Source organism: Bradysia coprophila, unplaced genomic scaffold (genome assembly GCF_014529535.1).
Source record: "Bradysia coprophila strain Holo2 unplaced genomic scaffold, BU_Bcop_v1 contig_93, whole genome shotgun sequence".
Classification (NCBI taxonomy): Eukaryota; Metazoa; Arthropoda; class Insecta; order Diptera; family Sciaridae; genus Bradysia; species Bradysia coprophila.
In genome coordinates this window covers 489,122-511,139 of record NW_023504021.1, presented here as the reverse complement: position 1 = coordinate 511,139, position 22,018 = coordinate 489,122, and the positions used below count along the sequence as shown (strand labels likewise).

Sequence of the window (22,018 nt, the reverse complement as noted above, 5' to 3'; positions counted from 1 at the left end):
TCTCTTTTCAATGTACGAATATGCACCAAAGAAGATGCGAAAAAACACACCGTAAGTCATGTTACCAAATGTGAAAATGGATATTGTAGAGCGCTATCGCTACAATACAGTGGTGATGTTGTGAGAGTGAAAGAGAAAAATCACTGTCACAAAATACGTGGATTTACCCACCTATTGAGTATACTTTCATTGGGTTTTTACTGTACGATGAAAGAAACCTATAAACAGTTTTGTTTTTATATTTGGATTAGCTTAAAAACAGCTGAAGCAAATTCATCCTGAAATTGCATTGTCTCTAACTGTATTGATACAATATAAAATTTCTAAGAATCACCTTAAAGTATTGGTTTTAGTAATAGTTGTTCGACTTTATAAAACGCCTAAACTTTTAAAGTTTGACCCTCACCGCAAAATCTTACAGCGAACGACATCTCAAATGTCTCACTGTCATTTTTTTCAGAGAATGTCATTGTGAACTTGCAATGACACAATAAAATTCTCAGAAAAATTTAACAGTGAGACATTTGAGATGTCGTTCACTGTACTTTTTTTTCTTTTTTCGTTTTTGTAAAAAAAAGTTGAAGATCGTTATCATTAGAGACGAATCTAGCACACATGAGTGGTAAATCGAAAAATCTTAAAAAATTAGCCTGCAGCGCTTCAAGTTGTTTACTTGAGTTAGAACAGTGGAACTATATATCTTAAGATGGATATTAAGGTGAATTGTGTTAACCCATTCACAAGGGTTTGTATCTGGATTTTGAACAACGACTCACATTTGTAACTATTTTATCTTCCTTGAGTTCGAAAACTAGAAAACAGACCGCAGCTGAAATGAAGTTGCAACCTTACAACTCTTCAATAACTAGTCTGCATCCCGTGGCACTTCGTGCCACGTCGCATCCTAGCAAGCTAGACCGGGCAGAAACCTGTTATTGAGAAACACCTGTTCGAAAGCAACTCTACATTTGCTTAAAAGAGATATACGAAAATCGAGGGGGTGGTCAGTAACACACAATAGCTCAATAGCTTACACTTTGGTCCCTTCCACACAACCACTCTTTCAATACAGAATAATTCTTTGCCGAAGAAACTAACTCTGCATCTGCTCGAGGGAATGGTCACTAAAAGCTGACTTTGCTTTATGTAAAAAGGCCCTTTAAGGGTTTGTGACTAATAAACACTCCATCTGCCAGTCGCAGTAATTTCAGCACATTTCTGCCCCGGAAAAATTATTAGACGAAGCGAGAGAAAAAAAATTAACACCTAAGTTACCGACACCGTTCCGGCGCCCGGCTCGCATTGAGGCGCTCCGGGGCAATGGGCCGGATCGCTCGGCGTGTTAAAACGCTTTTTATTTGCAATGAGTTACACAGACTAATTATTAGACGAAGCGAGAGAAAAAAAATTAACACCTAAGTTACCGACACCGTTCCGGCGCCCGGCTCGCATTGCGGCCCTCCGCTTCGCTCCGGGGCAATGGGCCGGATCGCTCGGCGTGTTAAACACCTATTATCGAAAAACACCTCGTTCCCCGTAGACATTTTTCCGTTTCACGTACACATTTTTCCATTTCCCTTTGTTGAAAACCATCAATTTGGTGAAACCCGTACCCTTCTACACCCCACACCACAACCACTGTTTCAATACCGAACAACTTTGCCGAAGAGACCAACTTTCCATCTGCTTCACACAAAAAGTTAAAAAAATCGAGGGGGTGGTCACTATTACATAGAAGCGTACACTGTGGTGTGGTCACTTTCAGACAACAACTTTGCCGAAGAAACCAACTTTCCATCTGTCAAACCGCTCCACAATTGTAAACGCGTTAAATATTTATCTGCAATTTCGAATTTTTTATCTTCGATTTTTACTTCCATTTCTAATTTTTTTATCTCCATTTTTTAAATTTTATATCTCCACTTTGAATTTATTTTATCTCCATTTTATTAATTTCGGTATCTCCCTTTTTAAATTAAATATTTCCATTTTAATATATATTTATCTCCTCTTTTATGTTTTTTAACTTCATTTTCAATTAATTTATCACTTTTACTATTTTAATTATTTCCAAAATTTAAATATTTATCTCCAAAACGAAATTATTATCTCCAAGATTGTATTTTCTATCTCGAAATTTGATTTTTATATCTCCTATATTAATTGTTTTTAACTCCTTTTATGAATTTCATATCTCCAACTGTGAATTTTTTATCTCCAAAAATATTTCCCTTTTTGATTTTTTTATCTCCCGGTTTAATATAATCCTTATTGAGAAGTGTCGTGAATACAACATCGACATAGTCTTGCTATTCATAGACTTCGAAAAAGCTTTCGATTCAGTGGAAACATGGTCGATATTGGACGCATTAGACGAATGTAGAGTAGACTCAAGGTACTCCAACACAATTCGATATGTGTACAAAAATGCTACTTCATGTATAAAACTTCATAAGAGCACGGAGAAATTCAGAATTGGCCGAGGTGTAAGGCAGGGTGACACCATTTCACCGAAATTATTCACGGCGATTCTGCAGAGTATTTTTAGGAAGTTAAACTGGAGTAAAATGGGAATAAAGATAAATGGAGAGTACCTGAGCAATCTCCGCTTCGCTGATGACATTGTACCGATAGCAGCGAATCTAGGTCAGGCTCAGCTTATGCTACAACAGTTAAGTGAAGAGGCGAGCAAAGTTGGCCTCAAGATGAACTTATCGAAAACAAAAGTCATGACCAACATCGGGGACGATAGAGAAATCAAAATTGGTGACACTGTCATTGAACGAGTCGACAGCTATGTATATCTAGGACATAAACTGAAGTTAGGTCTGGACAACCAAACTGCAGAAATAAGACGTAGGATTGGTCTTGCATGGGCAGCGTTCGGAAAACTCAGACTAATTTTCAAAAGCAAAATGAATAATAGTCTGAAACGCAAAGTTTTCGACACTTGTGTCCTTCCAGTGCTCACTTATGGAGCGGAAACGTTAACTTTAACAAAAGCATCCGAAGATAAATTGAGAGTGACACAAAGAGCCATGGAACGGAGTATGCTTGGAATAACACTCAGAGACAGAATGACGAATCAATGGATTCGACAACAAACCAGGGTCGTTGATGTCATGGAAAGAATAGCATCTCTGAAATGGAGCTGGGCGGGACATATTGCAAGAAGGACAGACGAACGTTGGACCAAAAAGATCAGGAACTGGCGACCATATAAAAGACGAGCTATAGGTAGACCACCAGAGAGATGGACAAACGGAATTAAGAATATTGCAGGTACAAACTGGCAGCAAATGGCAATGGATCGTACGAAATGGAAAGAAGTTGGAGAGGCCTACATCCAGCAGTGGATAGAAACAGGCTGAAAAAGAAGAAGAATAAGAAGAAGAAGAAGATGCACTGGCTGCAAGTTGTTAAGTTGAAATCGTCATATAAAATTTTTTTAGTTGGTGCTACAGGAAAATTTTGATCACACCGCCTTCGTGATCAACTTGAAAGTGTCTTAACCTGTTCTTTCTGACATATGGATTTGTTGAGTCATATATGGGTCGATCGGGCGGGATCAGTAGATTCTAAGATGAAAATGTGAATAAAAATGTAGGACCGATTTTTGAGCCAAAATTTTTAAAATGACCAAAATCAATTTTTGAGTAATATCTCCTTGAAGATTACCCCAAATGGATTAGTGTTTGGTATCTAATTGTTGGTCATGAAAATCTGCGTCGATCCATGACATCTCCAGGTGCCGACGCACCCTTGCATAAATTTTCGATTTAAGCTGTATTTCACTCATTTTCACTGAAAAATGGTAAAAAATGTTTTTTTTCACATTTTTTTCGCCACTATCATGTTGGACGATTTTGTTGAGGATCCACTATGCAATGAAATTCATTTAATTTGTTTATAAGAAAAGCAACCACTTTCTCGATACAATTTTACTTATTCATTCTGTGGAAATTGGCTGAGCATAAAGAACTGTTAATTTATTGTCTTAGAACTTTTCCTTGATTCATCGAATCTTAAATCCATTAACAGATTTCCGCCCGACATTATGAGACATAGTTAAAAAAATGAAAAAAAATCGGTCCAAATAATTTCACCCAAATTATAGTATAAATCCCATCTCGCCCACCCAACGATCACGCCCAGGTATGTAGAAAGAGTGTAGAAAGTACTCCGGCCTGAGGCCGTCGTACAATAGAGGTACCATCAAACGCCCATTAAACAATAGAGGTGCCATCAAACACCCATTAACATTCCGAACTATTCGACTAAAACAAACACAAAATTTGAGGTGCAACATTGTGGTCAATACATGAATGAGCTAAGAAACCTAAGAAACGTTTTTCATGGTCCCAAACGAGAAAACAAGTGTTTCTCTACCGATTACAATTCGAATTTTAATTGAGTTGATCAATAAACAGTGCGGTAGGATGGATAATGCAGGGGCTATTTAGTTGAATTTTTGGCGAATTTTTACGAATTTGGAGCATTTTAGCAAATTGGTGACGTTTGCAGCTCGAGCCGGAGGCGAGTGCTGGAGTCAAATTCGCTAAAAATGCCTCTTAGCATAAGTTAGGAACAACGTTTTTCCTAAACGACGTGGGAAATGAGCGACGACGTCGAGATATTTCAACACTAGTTAGGAAAAAGTACTTTTAAGTTGCTCCTTCCTCAGGTTATTGCTAAAAATGTGTTTTGACACATTACAGTGGCAGATGATTTGATTTTCTTCCGTAAATTCTTACAATACATTTTTAACCATTTTCCTAACAATAAGTTCCTCAACATCTGCCACTTCTGACGCAAATTTCTTGTTGTAAAAGTTTCTTTTGGAGAATTTTAGCGAATTTCGGTTAATTTGGCAAATTTTTGTGAATTTTGATGAATTGGGCGAATTTCGGTGAATTTGGAGAATTTTTACGAATTCGGAGAATTTCAGCAAATTAATTCAACTAAATAGCCCCTGCTCGTGGCCCCATTGCACCAGCGAACTGTATTTGGTGATCGTTCATTGTTCTGCCACACTGCCATTCACACTCCAGCTTCTCTTCGTCTTTTGAGGCTAAAACGATAGGGGTACTCAGTTATGAGAGGGAGGTCACCTTAACAGTCTCTATTCTTCATCTGACTGTGCTGCCAATGTGACTGTCGATGTTGATGACTGTCGATGTTGATGACTGTCGATGTTGATGACTGTCGATGTTGATGACTGTCGATGTTGATGACTGTCGATGTTGATGACTGTCGATGTTGATGACTGTCGATGTTGATGACTGTCGATGTTGATGACTGTCAATGGCAAAAATACCGATGGACTATGGTGTTTATTGTCTTATATTTGGGACCGTGTCGTAAAGACTTTTTTGAAATGACCCTCCTCATCCACAAACAACCATCTCCCTTGAAATGGAGACCTGTACCTGTGTCGATGTTTCTAAAATAAAGTCAAAAATATTCAAAGTGACAATTCTTACATTTTTCATAGTTATTATTTATTATTTCGTATGGTATTTTACATGAATATAAGTAATTATCACATCGCATGCTATCACACTGATTCAAAAAAGAACAAGAAAACAAGATTAAGAAAAATCTTTTAGTCAAAAAAGTAAAAGCTCGAAAAAAGAACGGTCCAAACCATCATAACCATCATTTTTCATAGTGACACTACGACAGCGGGTATGGTGTCCGTGTTGCTGTAACTGCGTAGTATATCATTTCTTTATTGTTATTTAAAGTTGAAAATCGGAATAGCTCAGAAAAACCAATTTTATTTGCCAAATATTTCGGTCTCAAATCGGGACCATCATCAGTGGCTGTAACAATAATTCAGTCACAGTGACAACAATAGCAAAATCATAAAACTAATCACCTCATTGTGACTCCACAAAGGAAATTCTACGAGTAAAAACTTTCTCGATCGTCAAAATAAATTTCCAATTCTAAAACTAAACGATAATTTACATTAGAAACCTATCAAGAAAAAACAAACTTAAAGCTTCGTCTTACATAGAACATAGTTAGTCACGATGATATCGATAATAACAACAAAAATGTTCTCTTTTAGAACAGAAAGAATTCGAAAAAACGAAACACCGAAAGTGGTGAACGTCACGCAACTAAAGACTCTAAATTACATGCATCATATCTCGATAACATTATTGTAAGCCGTAGAAAGCATAATCGAATCAGTCTGTTTATTCAGACAATTTTTAGTCTTTTTTATGGCAATCATTTCAAGCACTTCTCTCTTCTTCTTCTGACTCTCACGTTGAACAATTTTAACATCAGCCCAAAGAGGTGTATGGCCGGTCTCGATAGCGTGTGCACACAATGCACTATGTTCTTTTTTCTTAATAGAAACATTGTATTTGTGTTGGTAGATCCGAGACTTCAACCATTGTTTAGTAGTGCCGGTGTAATTAAAACCACAAGCGCAAGGAATTCGGTAAATCAATTCTGATTGTAACAACTTCGGAGTTTTGTCTTTCAGCTTGCTAAACAATGACTTCTTCAAGTTGTTTTCGCCTTTGCCGACCAAAGTCAGTTCTTCTTTGCATACCGATCTTAAACGTTCGAAAAGACCCTTGACATATGGTATCGCCACAATGGGTTTCTTTTCAACTGGATTCACTTTAGTGGTGTTTCTGTGCGTTGTAGCAAACTTGTCCCGAGTTTCTTTGATCAAACGATCAACCAAATAAGCTGGATATAAATTGTCCAACATCGTTGCTTTCAGTAGGTCGAAATTTCTTTATTGTAATTGTTCTGATAAACCGATTCATTTTCCCCAAGCGTAAAAATAAAGTAACTATCTCTAAAATCACCTCATTATCATTTCAAGCATTCGTCCTTTTCTCATTCGTGGTCACATTCATTCATAATATGCTATAGGTCTCACCTTTCAGCAATAAATAAATAAATAAATAAAATGCCTTCATATCATCAACTTTGATGGTTCATTGTTCAGCACGCGTAATTCATTCATTGATAAAATTCAACTAAACGTATACATTCGTTTTCCCAAACAAGGGAACCAATCGGCTATTTTAGCGCTGAAACGACCCCAGTTATTTTCACGCAAAATGACCAAACTCAATTCAATTTCTTCTAGCCCACAGCACTTCATCATTCAGTTGGAAATCCAACTCACTACTTAATTGAATCATCAAACAAAACTTACTTTTATACCTTCTTGACCATCTTCTTCTTCTTCTTCTTCTTTTTCAGCCTGTTTCTATCCACTGCTGGATGTAGGCCTCTCCAACTTCTTTCCATTTCGTACGATCCATTGCCATTTGCTGCCAGTTTGTACCTGCAATATTCTTAATTCCGTTTGTCCATCTCTCTGGTGGTCTACCTATAGCTCGTCTTTTATATGGTCGCCAGTTCATGATCTTTTTGGTCCAACGTTCGTCTGTCCTTCTTGCAATATGTCCCGCCCAGCTCCATTTCAGAGATGCTATTCTTTCCATGACATCAACGACCCTGGTTTGTTGTCGAATCCATTGATTCGTCATTCTGTCTCTGAGTGTTATTCCAAGCATACTCCGTTCCATGGCTCTTTGTGTCACTCTCAATTTATCTTCGGATGCTTTCGTTAAAGTTAACGTTTCCGCTCCATAAGTAAGCACTGGAAGGACACAAGTGTCGAAAACTTTGCGTTTCAGACTATTATTCATTTTGCTTTTGAAAATTAGTCTGAGTTTTCCGAACGCTGCCCATGCAAGACCAATCCTACGTCTTATTTCTGCAGTTTGGTTGTCCAGACCTAACTTCAGTTTATGTCCTAGATATACCATATGAATTCAAAAAGAAACATTCCAAATCCAATCGATTCCATATTCTTTCTACTGCTTCCACTTCGTTGTAGTCAGTTTCCATTTTCGTTTTCCGTGACTTCCTCGTTTGTAATTACTGCGACTTCCTCGACTGCTTTACACATTCCTACAACCGTATCATGGCTTCCCGCACAACCGTATCACCATTTCAACTCTACTGACTTCCTTAACAAAACATATAATCAGGAAACATCACCACCTTCCTCTCCTCACTCGGGAATTCACAACCAAAATTCACTAGTTTCATATTAATTCCATTTTGATTACATTCTCTCAACAATCAAACATAGCATCCGATGAACCTATAGCATCAGCCATACTAGAATAACTGAAGCAAAACAGTACTCTAACTAATACAGGCATCACGATAATTTTCTCCTCCATTTTAAAAATACGAAATTACAAGTATCGATGCAATTTCCCCCAACGAAATTGTAGCCTAAGGATAATTCTAACTAATTATAACACATAGCATTCATTTTCAGGTCTGTTTCCATGTTCCATCAATAAAATTCTTCTTCTTCTTCTTCTTTTTCAGCCTGTTTCTATCCACTGCTGGATGTAGGCCTCTCCAACTTCTTTCCATTTCGTACGATCCATTGCCATTTGCTGCCAGTTTGTACCTGCAATATTCTTAATTCCGTTTGTCCATCTCTCTGGTGGTCTACCTATAGCTCGTCTTTTATATGGTCGCCAGTTCATGATCTTTTTGGTCCAACGTTCATCTGTCCTTCTTGCAATATGTCCCGCCCAGCTCCATTTCAGAGATGCTATTCTTTCCATGACATCAACGACCCTGGTTTGTTGTCGAATCCATTGATTCGTCATTCTGTCTCTGAGTGTTATTCCAAGCATACTCCGTTCCATGGCTCTTTGTGTCACTCTCAATTTATCTTCGGATGCTTTTGTTAAAGTTAACGTTTCCGCTCCATAAGTGAGCACTGGAAGGACACAAGTGTCGAAAACTTTGCGTTTCAGACTATTATTCATTTTGCTTTTGAAAATTAATCTGAGTTTTCCGAACGCTGCCCATGCAAGACCAATCCTACGTCTTATTTCTGCAGTTTGGTTGTCCAGACCTAACTTCAGTTTATGTCCTAGATATACATAGCTGTCGACTCGTTCAATGACAGTGTCACCAATTTTGATTTCTCTATCGTCCCCGATGTTGGTCATGACTTTTGTTTTCGATAAGTTCATCTTGAGGCCAACTTTGCTCGCCTCTTCACTTAACTGTTGTAGCATAAGCTGAGCCTGACCTAGATTCGCTGCTATCGGTACAATGTCATCAGCGAAGCGGAGATTGCTCAGGTACTCTCCATTTATCTTTATTCCCATTTTACTCCAGTTTAACTTCCTAAAAATACTCTGCAGAATCGCCGTGAATAATTTCGGTGAAATGGTGTCACCCTGCCTTACACCTCGGCCAATTCTGAATTTCTCCGTGCTCTTATGAAGTTTTATACATGAAGTAGCATTTTTGTACACATATCGAATTGTGTTGGAGTACCTTGAGTCTACTCTACATTCGTCTAATGCGTCCAATATCGACCATGTTTCCACTGAATCGAAAGCTTTTTAAAATTCATTTATACATAATTCAATACCCCTAAATCTTACCCTCTTCCGGCGAGCATACCATTGCAGTCCGTTCCTCTGGCTTACCGCTTTAAAGCTCACCATTACAATACCATTTTTCCCTTTGCACCAATATTTATCAAATTTCGTATTAGCTTCTTCGATCGAGACGTTATTACCACATACTTTCATTCTCCTTCGTATGATTCCATTTTTCTGCAATGAACTTATGAATTTAATTAATTCCGTTTCTCTGAAATTACCTTTTTAGTAATTCTTGGTTGTCGACGCAACATCCTCCCATGTAATCAAATCCATTTCATTGTTGACAATAGAGTTCACTGTTGGCCACTTTTCAACTCCCAGGAAATCTTGAATCTCGGTCGAGTCTGTAGCATTTGCACCAAAGGTTCGGGGTTGATCACCTCTGAGTTGATCACGAAGGAGGTGACACCAATATTTCTCTGTGGCGCCGTCTACGTTTATGAAAATTTATATGATGACTTAAAATAACAAAAATAAAAAAAAATAAAAATTATTTTGTTTAAGTTGAATTTTTACACAATTTGTAATGAGTGTGTTTAACGATATTGGTGTCACCTGCCTTCGTGGGTGTCTTAATGCTTGATTTCCTCTTACCAAAAAAGTACTTCGTGTGAGAGACAAAATTGAATTTTTTCAATTTTTACTTTGTTTATTTGACAGCTCGCTCTCTCACTGAGTAATTTTTGTTGAGTGAAAAGGGCACTTAACCTGTTCTTTCAGAACCTTGGTGTTGTGCTTCTATAAAAAACGAGCCATCAGAACAGTCGGAGCGTTTGCTGCGACTGAGCCCCGTACAAACCCGTATATCTATTGCGTACGTTATCCTAGTGCGTACTTTGACCGTAAGTCTATTGCGCCGGTTAATATAGTTAAATATAGTTAAAATTATTATGTAATGTAAAGCGCATAGCGCAATTACGAGCTTCGTACGACGTTCCTTTCAAATGAAACAAAAATTTCAAATAGCCCTAAAATTTTAATTTATTGAGTACAAATACACATAGGGACTAGTATCGGCCTCAGTCCGAGGACCCAAATTAAAAAATTTTTCAACTACATTCAATTCGGCCTTCGATTACCTTCCAAATCAAACAAAAATTACGAAAAACGGATGAAATTTGCTCGAGTTATATGTAAAATACACATAGGGCCCTAGTAGTGGCCTTAGTCCAAGGACCCAAATTTAATTTTTTTTAACAACATTGTATTCGGTGTTCAACTACCTTTTAAATGAAACAAAAATTAGGAAAAACGATCAAATTTACTCGACTTATATGCAAAATACACATAGGGCCGAGTAGCCTTTCACTTCTAAGGTGAAACTCACGGTCCACTCACCCGATTTTAAAAAACTTTTTTTTCCTGGATTGGTATTAACAATACCTATCGTTTTCCGTGCCATTTCTATCGTTCCATAGATTTCCATCGATTATTTTGCCACAAATATCACCAAAAGACCTTAAATCACTTAGGTGGCCCTAATTCACGAAGGGTCGACCCGTATATGCCCATCTTCGAACTTAGCCGCACTATTTCGAGTATCTTTCAGGGAAAAAGAAAATTGAAGTCGGATTTGATTTACTCAAGATATCGACGTGACAGAAGGACAGACAAAATGTTTATTGTGGATTCGTCATCTATGAACATAGGCAAATACTTTGCCCTTACTGTCTGCTTCGAATTCTATCAATTACACACGGCATCGTAATCCTATAAGCCCCTTCGTACTTCGTACGGGGCTAAAAATCGTTTTGATGATCATCATTCGACGCAAAAAATAAGCATACAGTCATGGCCACACAAAAAACATTTTATTGAAACATCCAATGAATCAGTCAATTTACTGAACAGTCATTTCAATCGCATGATCGTCGTATGTGCGTCGGACTCTTCTCTCCCTTCTGCTACGCCTCAACGAGTATCTCAATTTTTTCAAAAACCATGGGTCGTCCCATTTCAAATATGTATTTGCACGCAGATATGCCTGCATTTCTTTAGCGCCATTTTCAACATCGTCATCGCTGACATCACCATACATGACCATAATGATATTGGAGCGTCTTTCATTATTCGCTTGAACTTGTGCTGCTCTGAACTCAGCAACACCCCATGTTGAACGTAAGAAGTTTCCACTCAACACAATGATTGTATATCGCGAATTGTGTACGGATTCGTAGATTTGTTCCATTATAGGTGCTGCAATCCAGTCACGCGTATGAATGCACAATCGATAATGTTCCGGTCCATTTTCTAGAGCTGGTACGATATGGTTGAATACATAATTACAGTCTGGTTCTGCGTATGAAATGAATGCATCGAAGGGTTTGTCGGATAAATATTGACCGATCGACCGTCCAAATTTGCCATAGAGCCATACATTAATCAATTCACGATATTTATAGTAAAATGTGAAAAGAAGAGTGACGAAGAGAGCAGATAAACATAGGACGATAATGGCGATGTTACGATCTCTGCATAAATCTATGTCCAAAAGTGATTGTCCTGCCTTGTTGGCACAGGTGATTTCAAAATAATTGGGTACTCTGGTTGCCTTTGAAAAAATGAACATTTGCATCAAACGTGTATCGCAACTACATTCCCATGGATTGCCACTCAACCACAGTTTCTCCAACTTTTTACTTTCATTCCAAGATCTTATCAAATCGTTGTCGAGTGAAACTAGTTTGTTGTTGGACAAATCTAACCTTTGCCAATTGATAAAAAATGTCTCAAATGAAAAACGTTGAATGTTGTTGTTGCTAGCATTGATAACAGTTACTGTTTCCATCCCTGGAACTTGGCTTAGATTCGGGAATTCAGTCACATTTTGATTCGCGAAGAGCAATTCAATATATTTGTAACCAAGTCCGGTAGTATTAGGAAAACGATCTAAGTGGCTCAATCCTTCCTTAGTGCAATTCATAACGAGCATTTTATCTTCGCGTCGGAAATTGCAATCACACGCGCGTGAACAATATACCGAACAAAAATCGCTTTTCTGATGGACGATATCATTGAAGTAAATTTCTGACAGCTGATGTTTCTTTAAATCAGAAGGTGTAGAGCATTCGCCATCAACAACTTTAAATTCCAACAATTTATTAGGATTTTCCATGTGATGAATGAAATCTAGTAGTCTGTCGTCGCAATTAATAGGATTTCCATCTAAGTGCAGTTCGATCGTCTTATTGTTTGAGACGTACAGGTTGTGCTGGATATCGGAGAACTCAATTGTTGTTATGTTGTTGTTGGTCAAATAAATCGATGACGGTACATTAAACCTCAAATCAGCCGAACTAAATCGATCAATTTGGTTATGGCTCAGATCCAAATATTCCAATAATGGAGCATTGACAAGAATGGGGTATGTCTTTAGGTTGTTTCGACTTATATCCAATGATTGAAGTGACCATAACTCAGACACCAGAGATGTAGATAATCTTGTAAATTTATTGTTTGCCAAATTGATTGTGGCTAATTCATTTAAATTACGAAATATCCTATCCGGTAAAAACTCCAATTTATTGTCTCTCATGTCTATGGAGGTTAATTGATTCGTTTTTTCGAAGTAATCGCCGGGAATGGTTACAATTGATGTGGATGACAAAATAAATTCAGTCAAGTGTTTGAGGTTCACTAGTAAATCATGTGGCAGTTCTTTTAAGTCAGGCTCAATAATCATTAATGTATTTAAGTGGACATTAGAATGAAATAATACAGCCGGCAATGTTGTCAAATTGTTTTGCACCATTCTTACGTCAACAACATGAAGGAGCAACTCAAATGCATTAGATTGAAGTGTATTGACGGACTTTTCTATGTAAAGCTGACTGATCGAAGAGAGATTGGTAAATAATTCTTTGGTAAAATCTATAGGCGTTTGCCTTAACCTTAATTTTTCTAGTTTTCGTTGGTTTTGAAATAATTCACCATTCATGTCTCGGAAATTAGGAAGAGTCACGTCCAGCATAGTAATGTTCGCAACATATTGAAAAGTATTTAATGATAGCGTTAACGTTTCTGTACTTCTAACGACTAGTCTATTAATTCCAACGAACCCGTTAAAATGTTCACGATGAAATTTATGATCAAATGGTAGAGACTCATCGAGGAACAGCTTGTCCGGCTTTATCGTACCATTGAATTTTCCAACAATATCCTCGAATCCGTTAGGCGGTATTACACAATTTTTAATAACAAATTTCTCACGACTGAAACCATAGTAACCTTTGATGGCCGAAAGATTTATTGAAGGTATCGCTTCGTAATCCTTCACACTCATCGCTTTATCACATTCCAATTTGATGTAGTCAAATGTCAATGACACATTAATTTTTACATTGTTTTTTTGCGGACAATAAAACTGGAGAAGTTCGTCACCGATCTTTTCACAGTCGCAAGTGATATTCCATGATTTTGGACAAATTTCGATGTCATTCCCACTGATGTTATTTATGAATTTAATGTAAATTGTCAGTAGCAACTGGTACTTATACATCCTGATACCATCTCTTATTAAAGCTATCAAATACCGTACAACCAACAACGTTCTGTTGTTAATTCAGACTGAGTAAATAACATTAAAACGGTCGTTTAGGTTTCTGCAATTTTTTTTAATCGCTAGAATTACATATACTCTCATTATAGCACTGATAAGTTGCTCGTGTTAGACTTGTGTCACATGCGCAACTACGATCTAATATTTAAAAAAAAATTGTGTTGTAGTCGGAACCATTACAGCAACGTTTCAATTATTACCCTTTAACTTCAATGACCCACATGGGGACACAAAATCTTTGTTGGACTGGGATGGGTTTCATCGCGATTTCGAGTGAGTATCGCTCATCAAAATGCAAGATATGGTCGAAATCTCTCGGCCCGAGATAATAATTTTTAAAGGTTTTAAGTTCGCATACAAATTGAAGAAATTCTAGCCTAAGTTAGTTAGTGTTTAGTATGAAAAGTTGGTCGTCAGCAACTTCTAAAACCTTCCGAGCATTGGTGAATTATATGTGATCAAAACCAACAGAAGTAATGGCTGAAGGCTCTGTAGCTGGAGCATATGCTCTGGGAACTGAAGAAGATGACGTAGTCTAGTTCAAACAAAGTTGAGTTCACTGCTTTCCGGCAAAAGCATTGTTGGGATAACCGGTATTCGACTTCTACTAGTTTCGCTCATAGTACCTGTGAATAGTTTCCAAGAAATACTATTCGCAGATGGACAGAGTGACGATTTTGCCCACATTCGATTATTTAACTTACAATTGTGATAACCTTTCGCCATACCCGAAACTAGAAAAATCCGAAGACAAATTTCTTAGTGATAAATTGTTCACTTCCACACCCAAACATATTGAAAGATAACTTTCTTCAAAAGGTAGTCGCTGAAATATTAAAAAAATTGTCAGCTCAAGCGGTATCAGATCTTTTGCAAATAAAATATTTAAAACCTTCGTCATGTTTACACTTTAAGAATTTTTGTAATGATTGAGTTATTTACAAATAGAAATGATCTAACGAAAACAAAACATAAGAAGGGACCCGTACGAATGCTGTACGCAATAGTTACTGCATCGTTAGACCAATGCTCTGTAAAGAATCGAACCAAACTGTGACATAAGTCAAATAGAAGGCCAGCATGGATATGAACGATTTTTCTTAGAACTGTCACTGAATGACACTGATGGTCGGTCTTCTGTCACCTCATCAGAACAATATTTTCATAGACAATTTGATCGAAAATGTAAATATATGCAAATGAATGAATCATTCAGAATGTATTTTTAAATTTTGGACATCAAAAGATCGAGTTGCGGCAGTGTCATCGCTGCATCGGAAGTCACGAGATCAATTCCCACAATCTGTTCTTCATACAGCTAATATTCAAAAACGAGAAAGCACAGCCAACTCGATTTTGGCCCACTATCCGACTTATGTCACAGTTAGCTTCGGTGTCAGACATAGCATTGTTGAGACTCATGTTGGACGTGATATAAACATGGTACTTTAACGTATAAAAGACACCACTGCACTTCGTACGGGTCTAATAAAGCAGTTATCATTTATTATTTCCGCAGAATGTTTATAAAATTGATAATACACTATATATAGCAGAGTATTCGGAAAAAAGAATAAGGCAACACAATTTTTGTTTTTCATCAAAATAACATTTAATTCTATATTTACAAGCGTAACTATGTATTCAAGATACAGCCGTTGAAAAGTGAAAACTAACATGTTTTCTGTTTTGGGATTAGTTTTGGGTTGAATCGTGGGACTAAAGAACTTAATTAAATGAACAACGGCGGCGCTAGTTGTCCAGCAAAGTTTCTACTCAATATAATTCTGACACTTTTGATTATGGGTGCTCACATACGCACTATAAAAAAAATCAAGCGAGCAGTTAAAAAAATCAAGTTCATAAATGTAAATATTTTATGCGATGCTAACCGTTTCCAAGAATTGTTGAAATTGTATTTTGAAATTCAAACAAAATATCATATTTATTTCTGAAATATAAAGTGAAATTGTGTAATCTCGATGCATTGGTGGTCCCGGAACGTGCAGAAATGTGCGGGTCAGAGCTCGAGGATTACCGGGGGCGAGCAAAGTAAAGCTTTCATACTCACCAACCCGCAGTAGCAAGCGTGGTGTTTTAATGCTAAAAACCTTCAAACGAAGCCATAACGAATTATACATTGCCACATATAATGCCAGAACATTGTCGACAAGACAAAAAATGCAAGAAATGGAAGAAGAGCTAGAAAAGATAAAATGGGATGTTGTGGGAGTGAGCGAAGTGAGAAAACCTGGAGAGGAATGCCTGCCCGGGTGAAAATGTCGGTCTCATGAGACCACGAAATACGTATTCTCAACGGTCTAACTCCAGTCTCAAAATTGCTGGAATTTTCATTTCGGTCTCAAAATATTTTTTGTGTGCTAAATACATTTTGGATGAACGAATGAGAATGCTGTAGGCTGAACGAGTAGTCTCCTTTCGATAAATGTCTTTGCCAGACCTTGTGAGGCTGAATGAGTGGTCTCATTGCTTATATGTTTTCAGATCGCTTCAGACGGAACGAGTAGTCTCTTTGCTAACATCTATGCGTGATCTGTACGAGACTGGATGAGTGGTCTCGTAGCAGTTATATCTCCAGATCGCTTGAGACTGAACGAATAGTCTTTTTGCTAACATTTATTTGTGAACAGTGCGAGACTGAATGAGTGGTCTCTGTGGCAGAAAATATTTTTTTGAATTGTGGAGACTGACTGAGTGGTCTCACGATGGAAAAAATATTTCTTTGGACTTGTGAGACTGGACAAGTGGTCTCATTGTAGTTATGTTTTCATTTCGTTTTTTCTTGGACTTGTGCGCCCGGTTGAGACGTCTCATTTTCAGAATTTTTTTTCCGTTTCTGAGACCGGTAGAGACGTCTCTTTGCTAGAATAATTTTTGTTGGACTTGTGAGACCGGTTGAGACGTCTCATTGCTAGAATAATTCTTGTTGGACTTGTGAGACCGATTGAGACGTCTCATTTTCAGAAAATATTTTTTTCCGTTTCTGAGACCGGTAGAGACGTCTCTTTGCTAGAATAATTTTTGTTGGACTTGTGAGACCGGTTGAGACGTCTCATTTTCAGAAAATATTTTTTTCCGTTTCTGAGACCGGTAGAGACGTCTCTTTGCTAGAATAATTTTTGTTGGACTTGTGAGACCGGTTGAGACGTCTCATTTTCAGAAAATATTTTTTTCCGTTTCTAAGACCGGTAGAGACGTCTCTTTACTAGAAAAATTTTTGTTGGACTTCTGAGACCGGTTGAGACGTCTCATTTTCAGAAATTATTTTTTTCCGTTTCTGAGACCAGTAGAGACGTCTCTTTACTAGAAAATTTTTTGTTGGACTTGTGAGACCGGTTGAGACGTCTCATTTTCAGAAAATATTTTTTTTCCGTTTCTGAGACCGGTAGAGACGTCTCTTTGCTAGAATAATTTTTGTTGGACTTGTGAGACCGGTTGAGACGTCTCATTTTCAGAAAATATTTTTTTTCACTTCTGAGACGGTGGAGACGTCTCTTTAGTAGAAAATATTATTTCGGATTTTTGAGATCGGTTGAAACGTCTCTTTGGCAGAAAATATTATTTCGGATTTTTGAGACCGGTTGAAACGTCTCTTTGGCAGAAAATATTATTTCGGATGTTTGAGACCGGTTGAGACGTCTCATTTTCAGAAAATATTTTTTTTCACTTCTGAGACCGGTAGAGACGTCTCTTTGCTAGAATAATTTTTGTTGGACTTGTGAGACCGGTTGAGACGTCTCATTTTCAGAAAATATTTTTTTCCGTTTCTGAGACTGGTAGAGACGTCTCTTTTTCGTGTGGTCTCACAATGGAAATTTTTTCAAACTAGTGAGACTGACTGAGTGGTCTCATGATGGAAGAAAGTTTCACGTGAAGTCCACTGTAAATTCAAAATGAAACGCACAACAGCTAAATCAAATCGTTGAATTTAATCTACTCGCTTCATTGTCATTTATTTTTTGATTCATTGGTTCATCATTCAAATTCTGAAATGCGCTTATAGCGTGAAGATTAAAAAATTTTCTTCAGAACTGTGAGACTTGTGGTCCACGATGGAATTTTTTTTTTTAATTTTGTGAGTGTTAGTGCGTACAAACAATCATTCAATCAAAAAAAAACGAAAATTGTACTTCGTGTTTTGAAATCGAAGTGCAGTGTAGAAATAACAACAGAGACATTCAGTCTGTGCAAGCTTTAGCGAACGAACTAAATAATTTTTGTTCAATTTACTCAAAGTTTTGCTTTCTTCCATCATGAGACCACTCAGTCAGTCTCACTAGTTTGAAAAAATATTTCTTCCATTGTGAGACCACACGAAAAAGAGACGTCTCAACCGGTCTCAGAAGTCCAACAAAAATTTTTCTAGTAAAGAGACGTCTCTACCGGTCTCAGAAACGGAAAAAAAATATTTTCTGAAAATGAGACGTCTCAACCGGTCTCAAACATCCGAAATAATATTTTCTGCCAAAGAGACGTTTCAACCGGTCTCAAAAATCCGAAATAATATTTTCTACTAAAGAGACGTCTCAACCAGTCTCAAAGATCCGAAATAATATTTTCTACTAAAGAGACGTCTCCACCAGTCTCAGAACGGAAAAAAATATTTTCTGAAAATGAGACGTCTCAACCGGTCTCCGAAGTCCAACAAAAATTATTCTAGCAAAGAGACGTCTCTACCGGTCTCAGAAGTGAAAAAAAACATTTTCTGAAAAAGAGACGTCTCAACCGGTCTCAAAAATCCGAAATAATATTTTCTGCCAAAGAGACGTTTCAACCGGTCTCAAAAATCCGAAATAATATTTTCTACTAAAAAGACGTCTCCGCCGGTCTCAATAATCCGAAACAATATTTTCTACCAAAGAGACGTTTCAACCGGTCTCGCACTGTCCACCCATATTTATTAGCGATGAGACTACGCACTTAGTTTAAAGCGATCTGGAAACCTAACTACAATGAGACCTTTCATCCAGTCTCAGCATTTGTAACAACGGTTCAAAAATAGAACTACCAGTACATATGTCAGATTTAGCAGCAAGCGTAAGGTCGTTGGCGGTCCGCACGGGAAAGTTAAGCATCATTGGTCGCGGTTAGTACTTGGATGGGTGACCGGAAAAAACATCACGAAATAAAAAAAAAGGTAAAAATAAAATTCATAAATTCATAAAATTTACTAACACTTCTCTACATTTACAATAGCGAATTATAAAAAAAATGAAAAGTGGTGGCCATCTGTTGACTCAATAAAGAAGTATACGAACAAAAAACTCGAAAAATGAGAGACGTCTCAAACAGTCTAAAAAAAACTCGAATATGAGAGAAGTCTCAAACAGTCTAAAAAAAACTCGAATATGAGAGAAGTCTCAAACAGTCTAAAAAAAGCTCGAATATGAGAGACGTTTCAAACAGTCTAAAAAAACTCGAATATGGGAGACGTCTCAAACAGTCTAAAAAAAAACTCGAATATGAGAGAAGTCTCAAACAGTCTAAAAAAGCTCGAATATGAGAGACGTTTCAAACAGTCTTTTTTTTTCCTGTCTTTAAAATAGCAATTCGCAATGAGACCACTCAGTCAGTCTCACCAGGTCTAGCAAATCCAAAACGAGACCACTCAGTCAGTCTCACCAGGTCTAGCAAATCCAAAACGAGACCACTCAGTCAGTCTCACCAGGTCTAGCAAATCCAAAACGAGACCACTCAGTCAGTCTCACCAGGTCTAGCAAATCCAAAACGAGACCACTCAGTCAGTCTCACCAGTCTAGCAAATCCAAAACGAGACCACTCAGTCAGTCTCACCAGGTCTAGGAAATCCGAAACGAGACCACTCAGTCAGTCTCACCAGGTCTAGCAAATCCAAAACGAGACCACTCAGTCAGTCTCACCAGGTCTAGCAAATCCAAAACGAGACCACTCAGTCAGTCTCACCAGGTCTAGCAAATCCAAAACGAGACCACTCAGTCAGTCTCACCAGGTCTAGCAAATCCAAAACGAGACCACTCAGTCAGTCTCACCAGGTCTAGCAAATCCTAAACGAGACCACTCAGTCAGTCTCACCAGGTCTAGCAAATCCAAAATGAGACCACTCACTTAGTTTCAGGACGTCTCGCAAATTCAAAACCATTCTCGAATGAGACGTCTCACCATTCTCGGATGAATTCCGATGAACAATCTCGATGAATTTTCGGTCTCAAAGGTCAAAAATACGTTGTCTCACTGCCATACAAGCGAACCGGTCTAAAATAGGTCTCAGAGACCACTTTTTTTTTCACCCGGGTGAAATTACAATCAGGGCATACATTCTTCTACCGAGGAAGTGACAGTCAGATGCTGATGCACGGTGTCGGATTGTTCATAAACAAGCGGTGGTCGGATCGCATAATTCACACGAAAAGCATATCCGATCGAGTGATATACGTAAGCCTGAAGATAAATAACAGATACAGTGTCAAATTAATTCAGGTTTACGCACCCACGTCCACTCATGATGACGAAGAAGTAGAAAGATTCTATGAAGATGTCGAGAAAGCTCTGGACGAAAACCCTTCACATTACCAATATCTAATCGGTGATTTCAATGCGAAGCTGGGAAAACGAGAAGAAGACTCCGAAGTTTCTGTTGGTAGTTTTAGCAACGACCAAAGAAATGAGCGTGGAAATACTTTACTCAACTTCTTACAGCAACACAATTTGTACGCAATGAATTCATTTTTTGCAGGAAAGCCTCAACGGAAATGGACTTGGGCTAGTGCAGATGGTGTAACGAAAAATGAGATCGATTGCATCATAGCTGGTTGTAAGTCAACCGTTAAGAACGTTACGGTCCTAAACAATTTTTCAACCGGTAGTGATCACCGAATGGTTCGTGCAAGAGTCACGTTAAATACCAGATTTCAAAGATCACAACTAGTTCAGAAAAGTGAAAGGATTGACGTACAACGGCTTTACACACAAAATGAAGAATTTGCTACGAAAATGACTGCCGAATTAGATAACGTCAACAATCAATGTGAAACATTGGACGAATTGAATACCAAAATCGTCGATACAATAATGGATTTCATGAAATCCAAATGCAAATCCGTCCAAGGGAAAGAATCAAAACTCAGCAGAGAAACATTAGACCTGATCGCAAGCAGAGCAGAGTTGGTAAAAAACGGAGGACGAGATTCGGTGGAATACCGGAACTTGTCCAAAAGTATCAACAAAGCAAGGAGATTTAATCAGATTAAAGAAAATATAATGTCCAATTGGCTCAAAACATAATTGAAGCTAACTGCAATATGAAAGTCCTACGGAGAAAAATGACAAACGCCAAAAAAGAAATCTTCAAACTACGAGACAAAACAGGAACGATCCAAACGGATCGAAATGCGATATTAAACATTGCAACAGAATTTTATGAGAATTTGTTTTCTTCAGCAAGACAGAGCCCAACGGAAGAAACCGAAGATAGACCAATAATAAGAAACGTGGGATCGGAGGATATGCCCGACATAACTGTTGATGAAGTCAAAGCTGCAGTAGCCAAGATGAAAAACAAAAAGTCTCCCGGAGAAGATGGTGTTCCAGTGGAAGCCATTAAACTAGGTGGAGACTCATTATTAAAGGCAATCACGGCTTTGTTTAATCAATGTCTCCAATGGGAAGAAGTACCAGAAGCCTGGGAAAATACGGTAATTACATTGCTGCATAAAAAAGGAGACATAACAAAGCTGGAAAATTACCGACCCATAAGCCTATTGTCAACACTCTACAAGTTGTTTATGAAAATCATTACGAAGAGGAACACTAACAAGTTCGACTTCTACCAACCTGTTGAACAAGCTGCTTTCAGATCTGGTTTCAGCACAAACGACCATTTGCAAGTGATGAGAACGCTTATTGAGAAGTGTCGTGAATACAACATCGACATAGTCTTGCTATTCATAGACTTCGAAAAAGCTTTCGATTCAGTGGAAACATGGTCGAT

At 37.8% G+C, this 22,018-nt stretch overlaps 1 protein-coding gene across 1 annotated transcript; it reads right to left on the bottom strand.

The window, feature by feature from the left end:
* Window positions 1–11,220: 11,220 nt before the first annotated feature.
* On the bottom strand, window positions 11,221–14,068 carry LOC119084774 (protein toll-like). The gene has a single exon (XM_037194838.1). The coding sequence runs from the start codon at window positions 13,969–13,971 to the stop codon at window positions 11,314–11,316; it is 2,658 nt and encodes an 885-aa protein (XP_037050733.1). The 5' UTR covers window positions 13,972–14,068; the 3' UTR covers window positions 11,221–11,313.
* Between the last annotated feature and the right edge of the window lie 7,950 nt (window positions 14,069–22,018).